The sequence below is a fragment of the Leptonotus elevatus genome, chromosome 16 (assembly GCF_054856555.1).
Source record: "Leptonotus elevatus isolate MCC_2025b chromosome 16, RoL_Lele_1.0, whole genome shotgun sequence".
NCBI lineage: Eukaryota > Metazoa > Chordata > Actinopteri > Syngnathiformes > Syngnathidae > Leptonotus > Leptonotus elevatus.
Window position 1 is genome coordinate 11856434 of NC_141254.1, and position 15052 is coordinate 11871485.

General features: G+C 40.7%; 2 protein-coding genes across 2 annotated transcripts in view; both read right to left on the reverse strand.

Moving 5' to 3' along the window:
• LOC147160761 (rho guanine nucleotide exchange factor TIAM1-like) overlaps nucleotides 1–11975 on the reverse strand; it is a 63908-nt gene extending 51933 nt beyond the window's left edge. The window contains exons 1-3 of the mRNA XM_086097867.1: nucleotides 11654–11975; nucleotides 10889–11020; nucleotides 9370–9471 (exon numbers count right to left, since the gene is read on the reverse strand). The gene's annotated coding sequence lies outside the window, so the exon portion shown is untranslated. The remainder of the gene's footprint in view (nucleotides 1–9369; nucleotides 9472–10888; nucleotides 11021–11653) is intronic.
• A 105-nt stretch (nucleotides 11976–12080) lies between these two features.
• Nucleotides 12081–14482, reverse strand: sod1 (superoxide dismutase 1, soluble). The gene is made up of 5 exons (XM_086097871.1): nucleotides 14314–14482; nucleotides 13365–13461; nucleotides 13215–13284; nucleotides 12447–12564; nucleotides 12081–12379 (listed from the first exon to the last, which is right to left on the reverse strand). The coding sequence occupies exons 1-5, from the start codon at nucleotides 14404–14406 to the stop codon at nucleotides 12272–12274; spliced, it is 486 nt and encodes a 161-aa protein (XP_085953997.1). The 5' UTR covers nucleotides 14407–14482; the 3' UTR covers nucleotides 12081–12271.
• Nucleotides 14483–15052: the final 570 nt, after the last annotated feature.

Consider the following 15052-nt stretch of genomic DNA (forward strand, 5'->3'; position numbering starts at 1 on the left):
GTTTAGGGGTAGAGTTCGCCAGTCCGCGAGCTGGCGGACTCAGTAACAGGGGTTAATTTTCACAAAGAACGCTGGGGTGACGACCGGGGCCTTCCCCCGCTGGGCCTGGGGTTCGGGGGTGTCGGCCGCCCTCCGGTGCCCCCATCTCCCCCTTCTGCCCCCGGTATTCCGTCCTTCCACACGGCGGGGGGTGGGGTGGGCGCGGCTGCCCTCTCCGCTCCGCTGTCCGGCCCCTCTTCGGCGCCGGTGCCTGGGTGCGGGTGGTCCCCGGGGGCTGGGGGTCGGGGGTTGGGGGGCTGCCGGTTGGTCGGGGTGGGGTCGGGGGGGGGGGGCGGCTTTGTTGGGGGGGGGCGGTGGTGGGGGTTGCGGGGTGGGGGGGTGCTGGGGGTGGGGGGTGTCTGGGGGATTGGGGGCATGGGGGCGGCTGGGGCTGGGTTGGGGTGGGTGGCGGGGGGTGGATGGGGGGCGGGGGGTGGTGGGGGGGCGGGGGTTGGGGGCCGGTGGGGTGCCTGGTGGGCCTGCAGTGCCCCGTCCTGCTGCGTTGGGCCGGGGGCGCGGGCCGTGTTGGGGCGGGGGGCGCTCCTGCTCCTGGGTTTGCTCTCCGGCCGGTGGCCCTGGTGGGGCCCGGGGGTCGTCCTTTGGCGCTGCCGCGGCCTGGGGGGCCCTGAGGTGTTGCGCTTGCTCTGTTCCGGCGGGGGTCGACGGCTCCCCTCTTTGGTGGAGATTTTCATGCATGCCAGATCCACCACACCAGCATCTACCGAAACTCAGACACAATCTGTTTCCTCCTCAGGTTATTGAATCGGTGGAGGCTGGTGTCTCGGATCTCACGCGGCTTCGTCTGTCCTTCCTTCCTTTTCTCGGTCTCTCCGTTGGTCTCTTGAGGCCTCCCTGACTTTATGTTTTTTGGATTTGTTGGGGTCTGGATGTTTCTTGGGCTGGGGAGGAGTTCTGGTGGGGGGTGTCTGGTCGGTGCTGGATTTCACCTTCCTTGGTTTTCTTCGGTCCCCTCGGGTCTCCTGGTGTTCGATTTAGGTGAACGGTATAAGATTTTTTTTTCTAATAGGTTTTCTGGTGAGCTAACAAACACACGCACGCACGCACGCACACACACATACTCACCCACACACACAAAAAAAAAAAAAAGTATGTATGTATGTATGTATATATGTATATATGTATGTATATATGTGTATATATATATATATATATATTTAAAAAAAAAAAAAAAAAAAAAAAAAAAAAAAGAGCAATGATGATGACATTTCCGAATGAACAATACTGAGCTCTTAAAAAAAAAAGAAAAAAAAAAAAAAAAAAAAAAAAAAAAAAAAAAAAAAAAAACATTGCTTAAAGGGTAACGACATGAACCCCCACATAGCTGATATTTTTAATTAGCACTCTCTTCTAATTTTAACTGATTGGTCAAAAAATAATATTACTGTGTCAAACTGGTAACATTTCCTGTTTGGCAACTTTCTGACATGAATGAGCCGTGCTACCAACGTAGCAGCCTTGGCTAACGTTGTCTTGTATACAGTACATACAGATTTGGTCAGCGAGACGCTACATTCCAATCTTGCTAGCAACTTTTCTTTTTTTTTGTGGTGGTCTCACAATGATTACTATTTGGGTAAAAAAAAAAAGAAGTGAGATGCTAGTTGCGAGAAAAAGCATCTGAGGCAAACAGATTACATAACAAGTTGCTGATTTTCATTCTCCTTGTCAGCTGCATTCTGCATCGAACATTTAGACGAGACAATGCGGCGGCCACAAAGTGCATGGAAAATTGCAGCCGCCACTTCAATTTGTGCTCAGTTTGTGTGAAACTTGTGCTTTCCCCTTCCACGACCCTGCGCGGGGGTCCTGCTGCAACAGGAAGTGGGCGATGGAGCGGGATGAAGCGGGCCTTGCAAGACCGCTTCCCACAGCACTAGACAAACACAGCATTATTGGCTTGTAATAGAATTACGCGAGGAGCGGCGTGGAAGCGATTCAGCGGATTAAAGGCCGCCGTGGCGTGCCGCGACGAGCTGCGGCGCTAAAGGCACAGGTGGAGGATTGTTATGTAAGAGCAGACGCCAGGCAGGCGTGATGATGTTTTTCTGTTTGTATTGTTTGTAGTTTTAAGCCTGTCCCGCCACACCTGAAAGTCACAGCCACTGCCACTTACGTATGAGCGGGTCGTCATTTTCTTACATAATGCAGGATGACTTCAACATTCCAGTTATAACACTTCAAACCGATAACATTTCGTTTTATAGTAAAACTCCATTATGATTAGTGCTGTCACTATTGAATATTTTTAGAATCGATTCATCTGTCAATTATTATCAATAAATTTTGCATTAAAGCGTATTAAAAAAAAAATATTTGAACCAGTAATCAGTGGTTATTTTATACTTAGTATACGTATATGGTGATTAAAAAAAGGGGGGATTGATCTTGTACTATGTTACCGGTTCGGTCATTGTTTTCCAAAGTAAAAACAGATGTTTGCAAATGTCTTAGTTTGATTAAACACAGAAGATAATCAGTCTTCTTTCATGAAGGACTACAGAAATCAGAAAACAATTACTGTTGATAGGCTGAAATCAGAGGATTTATGCAATTTTAAATCAATAAAAAATGGCTCCAAACGATTACTTAATTTGATAATCGATTACTATACGATTAATCCGGACAGCTCTAATTCCAATTAAATCATGGAGTCACAATTTTTTCTTTTTTTTTGTACTGTGTGGATATCATTTTAATCGTGTTTATACAGTATGTACTGTGCAAGGTGGTAGTTAGCATAAATAGCTAATGACAAGAGCAAATAGATTAGTCTAGACTAGTCATTCTATTTACTTGTAATGTACAAGGTACCAATACAATAACAGTATTGTAACTCCATATCTATGTCGCGTGAGCATGAGTAATGGTGCCGGGTTATAGGCACAGTGAAAGGCGTCAACAAAGGCAGAGAACAATCCGCTCACCCAGTTTGTTCACAAGCTTTGCCAGATAAAATCCCAATCTTCCAGTAGGCTGGATGCATAATGTATGTATTAACGTATATACAGCCGGGCAAGACAACACACATGAGCCCTTGCCTTCTCGTATAACACGGCGGCTTGCCGAGTTCCGCTTTTGCCCCGGGTCATGTCAGCTAATCCCTGTCTGGCCAACTTATATTTCCCATTAGCGAGGAACACCGCCGTGCATTCTAATATGGAGGAAATAATATAGACGCTACACTGCTCGTTCTTAGCGACAAACGATGCTGACACGAGGATGTGAAAGGTGTTCTATGACAGGACCTGGGACGTTGAGAGGCTTATGCGACAACAATCAACATATTTTTTTTTTTAAACATGCGCTTTAAAGCTTTCAAACACAGCGTCAGGCTCTAAAACAACAACCTTTTTATTTTTTGTCAGTTAAAAGCGGCATCACGGAAACGTTGCTTTATATTAAGACAAACTACGTTAGGCTAGCCAAGGCCGCTGAGCCATTTCACCAGACGACCCCCCCAGGGAGCGATGGCCAATGAGCCAATGAAAGAAGATGAAACATTTACTAGCGCTAGTAGCTCAACGGGGCTGTTCCACAAACCTGCCGGCTCTTAATACTTCACCTGTTATTACGCCACATAAATTACAAGTCAGCGGTTGAAAACAATGTAGTGTTGCGATAAATTTAATCCTCTATTGCCGTAAAATCGTAACGACTCGTAGCGGTAGCAATGGTAGCAAAAAACAACATGTAAAAGTACCAGAAACTCACAATACTTCCTGGAACTGTAGGATAGCGCTAGTAAAATAGGCTAGCTAGTAAAACAGGAATTACAAGAGTAAAGCTAGGAAGCCACATTTCCACCAAAAAACCTTGAGTTCTTTGTACTTCATGGAACAAAAAAAAAAAAAAGCTTCAAATGTTCCAAGCTACAGACCCCAACTTTAATATTAAAGGTACTGTTGCCCCCCACAAGCCCTCAAGAACGGACTTCTACTGACCTTGATAAATTACCCGTGATCTAATTTTAGCCAACAGTTTTTAGTCAAATTTCCTAGTTCTGGGGGAAAATCCCCGCGGTCAAAATGTCTTATTAGAGGCCGTGACTTGAAATAAAAAAATAAAAGCACCATATGTGATGTACCAGCTGCTCTTTTTGCAAACATTATGCTAACCTACCATCACACGCTTCTTAGCACAAGGTCATATGACATGCATGTCTGCAGCCTGTAGCAACTCATGCATATTCATGAAAATCCGCTTAACTTATTAAAAGACTTCCGCTAACCAGGAATGCTGCAAACATACGAGCGACGTGAACACAGACGAATAATTTAAAGACTCATTTTAATCACATGATCCCGTACAAATCCTGGTGGATTATTATTATTATTATTATTATTATTTATCCATCATCCATTTTCCAAACCGCTTATATTAGGGTTTTTTTTTGTTTTGTTTTTGGATTATATTTATTTTTTTTGGTATTTTTTTGGTATTTTCTGACAATTGTTCTGTTATTTTATGCATTATAACCAACTCAAAATGTTGAAAATGAGAACAAATCTATTAACATTGCTGGGCACTTGAAGTGTTTGAGGAGTGGTATAAAAACGCCTCTGTGGGACTGTGCAGCATCATGTCGCCTCAAGATCAAAAGTCTGGATGGTACCCAGCTCTGAAAAGCGACACTAAAACTAACCGTACCGCTCATACAATCCAGCTGTGGAAGAACGTGGAAGAGGCGGGACGGGGCGAGAATGTTTGCTTTCACTCTCAATTAGCGTGCGGTTCTCCTCATTGCTCTTTGTGACGAATTAGCTCTATAAAGACGTTTACAAGGAGTGTCAGCAAATTGCTTGCTGCGTGCGAGTGTGTGTGAGAGGTCAGAATCTGAGATTAGACGAGTGACACAGATAAAACTGTACGGCGAGAGTGCTAATGCACGCACACACTGTAGCGTCCTGACCTCGTCACAAACACGCTGCCTCACGGCCCGGAAGCATCCCAAAAACCCATTAGCAAGTGCTAATTTAAGTCCAAAGATCTTAGCTGGTGTCATCCATGTTGTCGCACACGCTTAGCCACTTCTTTTTTTTTTACAAGTCAAAGCGAGTAAAAGCGATTTTGCTATTTTTAAACATGAATACACTTAATTATGTGTGAAAAGTGCATTTTTAAGGAGCAGCAAATTAAACAACAGACTTAATCACCGTGACACTTATGTCTGCCTCGAGCACACACTGAGAAGGAATGTGACACCTGCAAGCGCAAAGCACGTTATTAAAAAGAACACATGGGTAAAGTCATATTCAACATCAAAGTTAATGAGGTCAAAATTTGACTTGGCACTTATTTATCTGCACTGAACATAAACTGAGGAGAAATATGACAACCAAAAGTGCATTTTCAGAGCGCCAATTTATACATCAATTAAACATGTCACTTACTTATAAAACTCTACGTCAGGGATGGGCAACTTAAATGCTGGAGGTGGAAACAATGTATTTTTTTTTATCATTGCTAGTGGGGCGGGAGGGGGGGGGCACAAATATGATATTTGAAATGTGAACAAAATATGTGCAAAATATGGGCTCTTAGTATATTTCATTTTTCAATGCATGTGTAAAAGATCCAAAATCAACAGCAAAGGATTAGAAGAAAACAACAAAATAACCACATACTGTATTTTTCCCAGTGCAAATGACTCTCTTGCCTAATATTACCATTCAATAACTGATTTTGTACATTTTTTAAAAATAAAATCAACTCATTTAAACGTTTTATAGTATTAGGTATAAGGCCTATTCATGTTGTAGGCATTATAAGCGAAACTCAAGAGCCTTAGATAGAGAGAGTTTGGCCAACTCGCTTTCAGAGCTACTGCGCTGTGATTGGTCAACTGCTAGTCACATGACACATGGACGTCATGTTGTTACCCAGATGCTGCGATGACGTAATGTGTTGCAATAAGTGTTTCCACTTTCATGTTCCAAACATGCCGTGTTGCTCAGCATGGCGCTGCTCGCAACGACCAGGCAGCGCTATAAAGATGCATCGGTTCACTGGAGACCCACACGGGAGGAAATTGTAATTGTGGGAAGTGAAAGTCAATTGAGAGGACTGGAAAGCAAATAACACTTCATTTCTGTGCAAAGTCAAGTAAAACAACACGATTTAAAGTAGGCGGGACTGCACAATGCAGCCTTCGACCTTTTATCAAGAGTTATAATTGAAAATAGAAATATATGATTGAGTTTAATTATATAAGCCTGTACAAAGTGAATGGACTTAAAATAAAATGATTATCGATTTTAACTCTTAATAAAACAGAGCCCATACGGGAATGAGTTACTGTGGATTTTGTGTTGTAAATAAAAGTTCTAAATATTGTACGTGCACAATTGAAAGCCATTAATAAAAATGTTAAAGAAAATATGACATTTGGTTGTCAGTTACACTGAAATCATGTTTAAATTTAAATTTAGGACCATTTAGGACTGTTATAATACATTCATCGGTACCCTGAAAAATTGGCTTTATTATCAAGTATCTTGCAGGAGCCAAAGACATGATAAAGCAAACACATGCAATCAGATCTCTTATTTGAACATATTAAGTGCTATGTATGAACACACTGATACATTTCCAGCATTCACAACGTTGAAAATCGAAATCCATGTACAGGAAAAATATACCATATACTAGTAATAGCATGTACCTGAATCAAACATACAGTGTATTCCTTATATTATCGGCTTGTCAAATACATCAAAGGTTAAAAAATAAAACAAGGGGAAAATATAAAAGAAACCGTACACCTAGTTTGTGAAAGAAAGTTGTTTTGCGTGCAAAACGATAGGCATGCTCATGCGCTACACACTTGAGCACGCCCCACCCTGTCACCGAGGGTAACAACATGGCGTCCGTGTTTTCAGTTGGCCAGTCGCTCTCTAGACATGTCTGCCATCTAGTGTTGATTAGTGATATTACAATTTAAAATGTACTATCCCTGCATATTTGCAGATTATTATCTTTTTTAATTTTTTATTGTATTTAAATTGTGTTTTGTTTTTTGCTGTACTTTTTTTCTCACATTTCCTCACATTTTTGTGCAGAACATACATTTTATTTTTATCAGCGTTTTCGAGGATTTTGTAAATTTAAAAAAATCCCGAAACATACTCGACCCCTCCTCACAATTAATTTATTTATTCATTTCTTTATATCTTTTGAAGATTTATCATGGCGCCAACTCGGAGTGCAGGCAGGCTGCAGCCCGCCACTTGTACATTGCTGCTCTACATTTTAAACTATCAATGCTGTTGATTCAGAGCAGCATATTGGGTTACTACGCTAATGCAGTTTCAAAGCGTTGTATATCCTAATGTAACTGTGCTATAGATCAAAAGTCATGAACTAATATGATTATTTCTGACTGGAATGTCAGTATTCCAGATTAGTTAACAGTTTTCGGGGTCAAACAGCAAAAGAGTCACAAGCGGGCCTTGTTAGTCGCCCAGTTGTGTCTCATCACATCGCTCGCTTTGAGGAAGGCGGAGCCAGCTTAGTGTCTCGGCCATTTCCGCTGCAAGTTGACGGCGCAGACGACGAGGGGGGTCGGAGGAAAGTCGACGGTGAGGAGGGGGCTTTATGGGAAAAAGGGGTGGTGTTCTCCTGGGAAATGTGGGAAATGAGCTCCCGGAGGATAGAGGCTTAGCGCTGGCCGCACACAGAGATGCGCACACGTACACATGATGCACTATTTTTAAAATATAAAAAAAATATTTGTTATTTAAAAAATACAGTAGTTTTTTTCTCGTATGTATACATAATATAATTTTTTCTCGTAGTTATTTTTTCTGGACATTGCAGATTTTTCTTTGTAACATAGCTAGTTTCTCCTCATAGCATTACGCTTTTTTTCTCAAAGTATAAGGATTTTTTTTCCCCATAGTTGTAAATTTTCTCAAACTATTAAGATTATTTTTTGCTGTAGTATTGTGACTTTTCCCATAATGATAAGACTTTTTTTGATAATAGTTTTCCGACTTTCTCACAGCATTAAGACTCCTTTTCTGAACCACTACGACTTTATTCCCATAGCAGTACATTTTCCTCCTATGGCATTTTTTTCTCATAGAATTCCGACTTTTTTTTCTCGAAAAATTCCGACTTTTTTACCATACCTATTTTACCTTATGTGCCTTACGCTCTTTTGCCTTAGAATTACGACTTTTCTGTCACAAAATAAAAATGTTCTCGTGATAGCATTGCGTCTTTTTGCCATTACAATTTTTTTCTCATAAAACTAATTCTACGAAATTTTCATACGATTACCACATTAGTCTCACAACATTATGACTTTTTTTCTTGTAAAGTAACATTATTCTTATAATATTAATCTTACATTTTGACTCTCCAGCCCTGTTTTTTTTTTAATTATTCTTCACTTAACATTTGAGACTTTTGTCTCCTAGCATTTCCACTGTATAATATTTATTTATCATAAAAATGATGTATGTCACTGTACGCAAGTTAGGAGCGCTGGGAAACAGCAGAACACTTGACACTGGAGCGATACATGTCACGCACACACGCGACAGATTTCAATGGGAAAAAGTGGCTGGCTGCACAGATAATGCAACCCCTCCACACCCCCATATTAGGAGAATGAAGAGGAAAAAAACACCAAGAGATAAAAATAATGAGCAAACAAAACAAAGCGACTTCCGCTGTTCATTTTTTCATGCTCACCACTTCCTTGTCTGCTAAATATTTGCTTTGGAAACCCGCGAGCGAGTGGGGGGAGGGGGTGGGGGGCATTTTACATAACGGAACACCCTGCAGGGAAAAGCCTCAGCTAGCTGACTCACGCGAACAAAAGATGTTGGCTAAGTACGTACCTATATGTATGAAATAACTTGTTTATCAGGAGCTGTGTACGATTTTGCCACTGAAATGAATGAAAATGCCAGTAATCCATTGCAGCCTTTTAAAAAAAAATGCACTTTATAATTTTGTCCTTATGTCACAATTTGGGCTTCAATTGAAATTGTGCTGCTCCAAATTTGCTCCTGAGAAACATGTACACAAACTACACAAACATTGCTTAATTTGTTGTCTTGTTGTGATGTATTCTCATAACGTTTTTTTTTTTTACCATTTTAGTTTCACAAGAATCTGAAATTTTTTGAATATCACTCAAAAAAAGAAAAGAAAAAAAGAACCCGCTCATGTTATCTGTTTCCTAGTGGGATAAAAGTTGCCAGTCACTTTTTGTTGTTGTTGCAAGTATTCAAGTTTTTTTTTTCATTTATGTGTGAGCATTCAGTGAAAAGTCACGCATGCTTGACAAATTTCCCTCACTTGATCAATTCCCACCGGAGTCAGACATCTGAAGCATCCCCGGAATGCCGCGTCGGGTAACCGTCCGCACCTGTCGTCATGGTGATGGCCACGCCGAGCAACCTGGAGCGGGAAACAACAGCAGGTCGTGAGCAAAATGGAGGGCAGAGTGTCACGTGATGAGACAAGTCGTGGTCGCAATTAGGAGCAGTCTTGGACCTCCACTTTCACGTGAGACGCGACTCAGGGTTCAGAGGTCAGGTCACGGGGTCTTGGTAATTAGTCTGTCTGCTGAGGACCATTTATGACCTCTCACCCCTGACATCTTCAGTCTGCAGAGGAGCCTCCGAATTTAGTTTTGGGGTCAGAGACGAAGGAAGATAGTGTAATCTTGATCCTTGTAGTAGGAAATAGTACGACTAAAACACCTGCTGGATTGTAACTTTTAAGGCATATTTTAGGTGAAAAGCATTAAGAATGCCGCCGCTCTAGTTTTCGTCCAGACTTTTACAATAAAAGCAAGTCAAGCATGAGGGGACTTACGTGGCTGCCATTACCACCTCCGTGCGTAAGCAGGTGATGAATATCGGGCCAGAGCGTGACTTTGACCTCTTTCTCTCGAATATGGTGGAGGTCAGTTGGATGATTCCTCAATTGCAAATAATGGAATAACGTACAGTTTCTTATCATTCCATTAAACCCTTTTAGACCTCCTTAGGCCTTTCTCTTATACCTCCATTATTCATCACCTCCATATGTAAGGCTATTTATAACAGCTTTTAACCGTCTGCCAGTCAGGCTGAAAGGCACTTCTCAACTGTAAAAGATGAGTATCAATGCAGGAGACAAGGCTGCTGACATTGTGGAAGCTCAAAGGAATACAAATGAAAGCCCTATTGTTTTTATCAGTATAAATAAATGACAAAGGAGTAGTATAATGGCCATACAAAAAGCCTCCTTTCAAAAAGTCTCCCAGAATTATGATGTATTCTCGTTACATTGCCACCTTAGTCTTATATTATTATTTTTCCCTCTTGTAACATTTTTCTCATAAATGTATGACACTTTTGTCATAACATGACTTCATTTTCGTAACCGAAGGAGATTTTTCTTGCCCTAGTACTACTTTGTAGCACATTTGACGTGAAATTATTCATTCCCGCATGTCCCCTAAGATGCTCCAAGTTCTCCAACACAGAGAGAAAGCAGATTTGTCTGGACGATTCCCGTAAAAAAGGACAGAAAAACAATCATACACATGAATCCAGAAGTGAGTCAACTATGCATGTGTGTGAGTGTGCGTGGGGGTGTAAGGACACAGCTGTTCACTGTAATAAGCAGTAGAAGATCCAATTTCAGCATCCAAAACATGCAATCATAAAATCGTATTCATATTTCAGTAGCTCTGCGCTCTCATCTGACAGCTCTGTGAGAGTGAGATGTTCATGAAATGTTTTCATCTATGCGCAACAGCCATCAATATTTTACATTGAATAATTGTCATAAATATTTGAGTGTGTGTGTGGACATTTGAACTCACTGTTTCTCTCTCTTGCTAAGCAAACAGCGTCATGCATTTGGATGAGGAGGGGGAGAAAAAAAGTCGAGACGTTCTCCATGATGTAACAGCGAAGCTTCGTTTCGCTGCTGTGAAGGTCAACACCAGCACCATCTAGTGGAAGATACAGTCTAATGCAACACGTTTAAATTGGAGAAGTCAACAAATAAAAATGGAAATGTGCCAAGTCCCAACCAGCGGATAAAAAACAACGTGGGAGTTAAATTCTATTCAGCTGTCGAATAAAAGATAACATGACTCAAGAAAAACACTCAAGTCTGTTCAAACAAAAACTATACAGTACAGTGGTGGACACCCCAAGATAAACCCCGAATGAAGCTACGCTAAGCCTTAAATATAAAATCTTTATATTTTACAGTTGTTTCTTCCATACTTTGTTGCATCATGGCTAACCCTAGCGTCGACGTTAGCCAACGAGCTAACAAGTACTGAAGTGTTACAGTCCTTTAAGGGAATACTATTAAAATGAGATGTTAACATCGCTTGCCAAAATTGTTCGTTTTTCGGAATTTTTAATATTTTTTTCTAACCTGGGGCTGCAAGGCGGCATTGCTGTGTCAAAGACTCACAGGTGATGCTAGCATAATTGCTAGCCACTTAACAAATTCTACTTTTTCGTTTGACGTTTTCCGCGGTGTAAACGACGAAAAATTAAGACAAAACGGAAAACCATTTAATATATATATATATATATATATACACGCTAATTATTTATTTCTTCCTTACCTTAAGTCGACGTTGCAGAGTTTAGCATCAGTGCTGCTAACCTAAGGTAACTACGGTACTAAAGTTCCAGAGTCACGATTTACCTTTTTGGGTATGGGGGTTAGGCTACGCCTACAACTACAAAAATATGACTGTTACTGATGTTTATTAAAACAAAGCAAACAAACAAAAAACAACCAGTGTCATTGCCAAAGCTATGACACTCAGATAACTACTTGTTGGTCCTTTCTGTGGGGAACCAATTAAGGCTCGAACTGAATTAAATTAGCATTGTATTTGATGCTTAACCTTGCTCACCTCCATAGGAAAGAAATAGTTTGTGGAAGCCTAGTAAAAAAATAAAATAAAATAAAAAATAAATCACATAAGGTGTTCATGTTTGTCTTAAAGACAAAACTAGTCTGTAACCTCACAAAAACAAACAGCATGAAGATGAACTCTTTATTGAATATTTGTTGTCTGTCAGTTTACAACTTGTGCACAAAGTCACGTCTTTTGACGGTCCAAGCAGACAAACAAGTGCTTTAAGAATAGCATAAACGCTGGCTCAAAAAAAAACAAAAAAACAATCACACCAAGTAGCCGAGTTGGTCTTTAAGCTTCCACCGTGGCATTTTTTTACTGGGTGATACCGATGACGCCGCAAGCCAGACGGCCGCCAGCGTTGCCAGTCTTTAAACTCTCGTCGTTGCCGGCTTTGCCCAAGTCGTCAGCCTTCTCGTGGATCTGAAACGCAGGACATTTACTGCAAACTCAAGTTCTGTGGAAGAGCAAAGACGGTAAAATGACGTACCACCATGGTTCTACCAATGATTGAGTATTGGCCGGTGAGGGAGATGACGCTGTCTGTGATGTTGATTTTGGCCACCTTATCGGCACCCGCTGTCACGTTGCCCAGATCACCGACATGCCTGTTCAAGCATTTTCAAGTCAAAAACTCAGTGAACCACTGATTGACAAGGCAATCGGCAGATGGTGTAGTAAGGGCTGGGCAACAAATCAAATTAATTCGATACATCGTCATTTTAAAAATGTAATTGTTGGAAATTTGCAAAAAAAAAATATATATATATATATATATCAGGAAATCGAATTCTGTCTTCTGGATTATTAAATGTTTTTCGGAGTTATCATTTTGCTCAAGTGGCAGAATGCTAGATGGGTGGTTTACAAGACATGTTTACAATAGCTACCAACTACTTAAATATGGCATTTAAGCGCAAAATATGAATGTTAAGTTTGTTAAAACTGATTTAGAATCATTATACTTTATTGTTGTCAGAACATTTTGCACAGGAATTGTTGTTGAATAAATGAAACTTTTAAATAAAGGTTTGTTGGGTTTATTAGATTAAAATCGTAATAGTCCTGAATGACTGGGAGAAAAAAAAAAGAGATTTTATTTTTGGGCCATATCGCAGAGTGTAATTATTCCAGACATGACTACCCACTGTAAAAAAAATATAGGTCGTGAACATAAAGTTGTCCGAAAAATAAATGCTCAGCTACAAAAAAGTATTAGCACCAACTTTACTTTCCCACCACTGTGAGCAAGACATACCTGTCTGCATCAGTCGGACCGGCGTGACTCTTGCCATGCGGGTTGAAGTGAGGGCCAGCACTGACACACCCTGTCCAAGAAAAACAAGCCATGTCCTCATGTGATGTTTCCCCATTAGGACCACATGCGCCATTGTCCATTATCACAAACCATTCGTGTTGTCTCCAAAGGCGTGGACGTGGAAGCCATGCTCGCCTGGCGTGAGGCCTTGGATTTGTCCCGTCAGCTTCACAGGGGTGGACTCACTCTGACAGGTCAAGAACAGCACAAATACAAAACCTGTCAAGACCAGATGACAACTCACCCCAGCAAACAAAAACCTCCAAGTGAGGAGCATTTAAACGGTGGTGAATTCTGATGTTTAGTCCTAGTTTTTTTTAGGGTGTGCTTACACAAAAAAAGTACTGTACCAATCTTATCCCGGTAGATCTACATCATCGAATTAATATGATCGACTTTTGTATCGATCATCTCACCATTCGCTGTGATAGCCTGTAAACAAGGCAGTTCGATTGATAATATCTGGCCGTGACTCAGCACTTTTACTCAGCGTGGCACACCTTAAAACGTTCTTATTGACACAGCATGAGACAAATTATCATTTTTGGGGGGTAATATGTCATTATTAAGCAAATACGCAAATAAAACGACCGACGACGCAACAGGCGAGGAGATTCCTGTCAATCATTACTCCTTAGGGCTCGGCGTGCAAAGGTTATGACGCAACATATTTGGTAAACTTTCGTTATTTAACATACTACAGACATTGCAATAATGACCAACCATTCACTTTAAAGCGTTTGACTGGAAAATAAATTGCACGTGTAGGGAAATGACGTACTTTTTTTTCGCAAGCTAGCGTCGAGTAAACATTGAATCAATGAGCAGTGGGTTTAAGGAAGAAGCTTTTGACTTTATCAGACAGAAATTGTTCGCTATGTAACCATTTAAGTAGCAAAATAATGTTAGTGGAAAAATAACAAAGTGACGTTAAAATTGAGAACTTAGCTAACTAGCTCCGGCGCAAAGTAGCACCGCGTCCTTAAATTAAAGACGGCAAAATGCGCATTTATTTTCATTTAACTGTGACATGAATTACCTCCTGCTCGAAATACACCGTCCCGGTGGTTTCGCCGGCTCCTTTCAGCACACAAACAGCTTTAAGCACCATTTTGTTTGCAGTTTGAAGCATTCACGTCTCAGAGTGGTTGCAGAGGAGGGGAGTCGGCAAGTGACTGACTGAGACAACCAAGCTTTCTAGTCTACCAGCGGCTCTCAATTGGGCGTACTCTAAGCAGCCAATCAGAGGCAGTCTACCGCCAAAACCCCTAGGTCTGATTGGCCGAATTTGTGGCTATGTAAGCGCTACCCGGAAGCTGGTGACGGAACGTGAATAATCAGGTGTTTGAAAAGATAGCAAAATTACGTTTTTTAATCGTTTGCTCAATTCTATGTGTACGCATATTTACAAATCGTGCATTTTGTGTAGTTAGTGAGTCAGCTTACTAAATAAAATACTGTTATCCTCAGCCAAAACAACGCAAAAAAATAAATAAATAAATAGACAACCATTCTTCAGTTTTAGGGAATTATGAGCCAGAGATATACTTTATTTTTAATGTGTATTTTATAACGTTGTCAGTTTTATTTGTATTTCCTCATATCTTAATTGTGCCCACACTGATTCAAAAAGTTTAATAAAGATAAAAATATATATACAGGTATATTATAATTAGGTGTCACAAACAGAAACTCATTTAAACATTCGCCAAAAATGACAACTAAATGATTAACTTAAACTTGAAGCTAAAAAAATAAAAATAAAAAAGCTAGACCAT

Excerpts from the sequence above, each read along its gene's own strand:
- sod1 (XM_086097871.1), bottom strand. The coding sequence starts at position 14,406 with ATGCTTCAAACTGCAAACAAAATGGTGCTTAAAGCTGTTTGTGTGCTG. Across the intron at positions 12,565-13,214 it reads GGTCCGACTGATGCAGACAG|GCATGTCGGTGATCTGGGCA; the intron begins GTATGTCTTGCT and ends ATGCTTGAACAG. Across the intron at positions 12,380-12,446 it reads TCATTGGTAGAACCATGGTG|ATCCACGAGAAGGCTGACGA; the intron begins GTACGTCATTTT and ends CCTGCGTTTCAG.